The sequence below is a fragment of the Nicotiana tabacum genome, chromosome 6 (genome assembly GCF_000715075.1).
Source record: "Nicotiana tabacum cultivar K326 chromosome 6, ASM71507v2, whole genome shotgun sequence".
NCBI lineage: Eukaryota > Viridiplantae > Streptophyta > Magnoliopsida > Solanales > Solanaceae > Nicotiana > Nicotiana tabacum.
In genome coordinates, this window is record NC_134085.1 from 157,028,671 (window position 1) to 157,031,825 (window position 3,155).

A 3,155-nucleotide genomic window follows, 5' to 3' on the forward strand; every position below is an offset into this window, starting at 1 on the left:
TATGTAATTTATACATACATATATATATATACGTTATATACAAAAATTATATAAATTTTTTATTTTTTTTCAGCTACCGAATATAAATATTTTGACGCGGGCTAAAAGTGATAATACCCTCGAAATATCTTACTTAACCAAACCCAATCAGCTAGCGGACTGAGTTGAGTTGGCCTCACGGCTCACGCGTTAAGTCCATTTTAACCCAATAAATTTTGAAGTGATCGATACCCTCATATGTGCCTGCAGAAACGAATAAATATGTAACATACACTTATGAACTGTAATGGGTACTGTACCCGATATTTGTTCGTCGAAAATTGCAATTAGGTTTTAAAGGATTAATACGTGAACTATTCAAATAAACTGTGGTAGCTCATAAGAAGATACATTCTAATAATTTATCTTTGATTAGTTTTGCCCTAAACTTATTGACTTACACTGAAATTCGGTGTATCAGTAGTTAGGTGCATTTTCCAGGTAAAAAATCTAATTGCAATTAAAATAAAAAATCATGAGAACTCGTAAATCACAGAATAAACAACTACTACGGAGTAATATATATACGAAATAAAGTTATATATATATATATAAACTCATACATGATATTGATTGGAGTTTCAAAGATACTTCAGAAAGTGTAACTCCCAGAGGGATCTCTAAATCCCAAAATACTTACAATTGCAGCACTAGGGTGCAAAAGTTGGAATTAAAGAGTTTACGCGAGATAAACTTATAGATACAATAGAGTTGAGGCCCAGTTTTTAATCGAGTTAAGAAAACCTTGCATAAAGGGCTTCCAATTAGCTTAGTAGCAGCTTCCAATATTTATTGCCTTGCTTTTAAAGTCTTTTACACAAGAGATTTGATTTGGGCATCTTCAAAATGTTTACCATCTTTAGCCTCTCCGTTTTCACTGCCCATGGATGGTAAACTAACTGGATAAACCTCAGAATTAACTTTTGTAGGCAACTCCTCCAGCTTCACAACAGTGGGTAGTTTCTTCTCTTCTGCCTGATTTGGCTTGGCATTTCTGTATATTCCATACAATACCATTTGGAGCACTCCAAGTACCATTCCCGCAATGTTTGGTACCTGGTTTTTTTAGTTACGTGGGGAACCAAACATTAAGTATATCATATAGTATTGTTAACATGGACGCTATCAGTATAACTTAACTTGCTGTAGCATGTTATAACGTTTGTACTTATTATAGACAGTTGCATGGAACCGTCTCTTGGGTGGCCTTATTCTTTTATATTGTTAGTGAATAAAAGTAATTAAATTTATGTTGATATATTTATATACCATAGTTTGGTACCCTGTTTAATATGTTTGGTATTGTACTTTATCTATTTAATAACATGACCAGTACAAACTCTCTTACATGGTAGGCTTAAAAGTTAAGGAGAGCGACAATATAGTTACCGTGACATAGATGTCTCTCAAAAGTAAACCGTACAAAAACCACATCACAGCACTAAGTGTAAGGGTTAACGACAAGTTAAATGGCATGAACTCCACACTTTTGGTCCGTATTACCCGCCCCTGCAATTTTACCATAATTAAATAGCGTAAGAATTAAAATAATCGAAGAGTTAAACTGTCTTAGGTAGAGGTCTTAGGTTACCATAATGCTTAGAGGTGCTACAAACACACTAATAGAAAACGCCATGCAAATCCATCCAATAACTTCAGCTCGTTTTGCTCCTTTGCATAAAATTTGGGTGAGGAAAAGAATCAACCCAAAGCCACCGAAATTCAACATTAGAACAAGTCTCAACGTTTGCATCTGCAAAACCATTCCAAATTACATAATCCACCAAACTATGTAACAATAACTATAACGAAATTAATACTATAATCTATAGATACGAAATTAAAGTTGTACATACCCTTGTTTTTTTTGTCGCATAAGCAAAATAAATAGCAATATAAATAGTCTCCGCAATGCAGCCAAAGGAGTTGATGGTGATGATAAGGGTTTCATTTGTCTTAGTCATTGCATAGTAAATCCAAAGCATTGAACTAAATAATGCAACAACATACGGCACCGATTGAAACCCTTCGGCTGATTTCTTTTTAACGATCCCATAAAATGTAGGTCTGCGAATCAAATGTTAAAAAGGAAAACTAATTTTTAGTTGTTGGTAAGAAAAAAATAAAGGTTACGTCTAATTTAATTTTGGAGAGTAACTTACACTGGCGATATAAACACCGTGAAGGAGATTATGTTACCTGCAAAATTGTCAGGATGGACAGGCATTAATTACTTCTCAACAAAAAAAAATTCTATTTCTCAAACAAATTTATTCTAGTTTCATGCATGTGTAATTAGATTTATATTTTCCTTTTCCTGAAAGATATTTTTCCTTCTACTGGAATGGAAAAATATATTTTAGAAAAAATAAAGTAGAAGTATTGAAAGTTTACTATTGAAAGGTTTTGGCTAAAAGTTTTTGTAGCCTAGGAGATCGTAAGAAAACTTACACTATAGTTTTCAAAGGCATTGGCGACTACTTGCATGAAAAGAGTAAAAGGCACTTAAAATTATGGGTGAATACTGGGAAAATTAGGGGAAGGATATGGCCAGTGGCGGAGCCACCTTTAGGAAGGGATGTCAAATGACACCCCTTTGCGGGAAAAATATACTGTGTAGGTAGGTAAAAAAAATTTATATTTATATATACTATATATTGACTCCCCTTAATTTTCTGATATGTTTACTTTTATATATTTTGACACCCCTTAATAAAAATTCTGGCTCCGCCACTGGATATGACTACTAGATAAGCTAGAAAGTTTACCCAAAATGCCAAAGGCGAAGATCAAAGGATGGTTTGCCATGTCCTCAGGCTTTTCTTCTTCTACTACTCCTCTGAAATTAAGGCAGAAAAGCTAGGGTAAGATAGAGTAAAATCTAAAGGCTACCCAAGCTCTCCTGTTGATATAAAACAACAGTTGCTGTCACATATTTATAGTGAAGGCTTGGAACATTTACTACATGAAGAGTTTATGCATAGGTGGCATATGGAATAGTTACTTTAGCACTACAAATGCTTAGGGGTGGATTTATTGTTGAGGTGTCGAGTTCATACGAATTTAATACTTTTGACGCGCGCGTCCCATAGATATTTTGGTGTAAAAATTCACTA

At 33.9% G+C, this 3,155-nt stretch overlaps 1 protein-coding gene across 1 annotated transcript; it reads right to left on the minus strand.

Annotated features, from left to right (window-relative positions):
* Positions 1–537: 537 nt before the first annotated feature.
* LOC107789834 (bidirectional sugar transporter SWEET13-like) lies at positions 538–2,931 on the minus strand. The gene is made up of 6 exons (XM_016611700.2): positions 2,808–2,931; positions 2,202–2,238; positions 1,896–2,106; positions 1,631–1,792; positions 1,429–1,548; positions 538–1,095 (listed from the first exon to the last, which is right to left on the minus strand). Exons 1-6 carry the CDS (start codon positions 2,845–2,847, stop codon positions 853–855), a joined length of 813 nt encoding a protein of 270 aa, XP_016467186.1. The 5' UTR covers positions 2,848–2,931; the 3' UTR covers positions 538–852.
* Between the last annotated feature and the right edge of the window lie 224 nt (positions 2,932–3,155).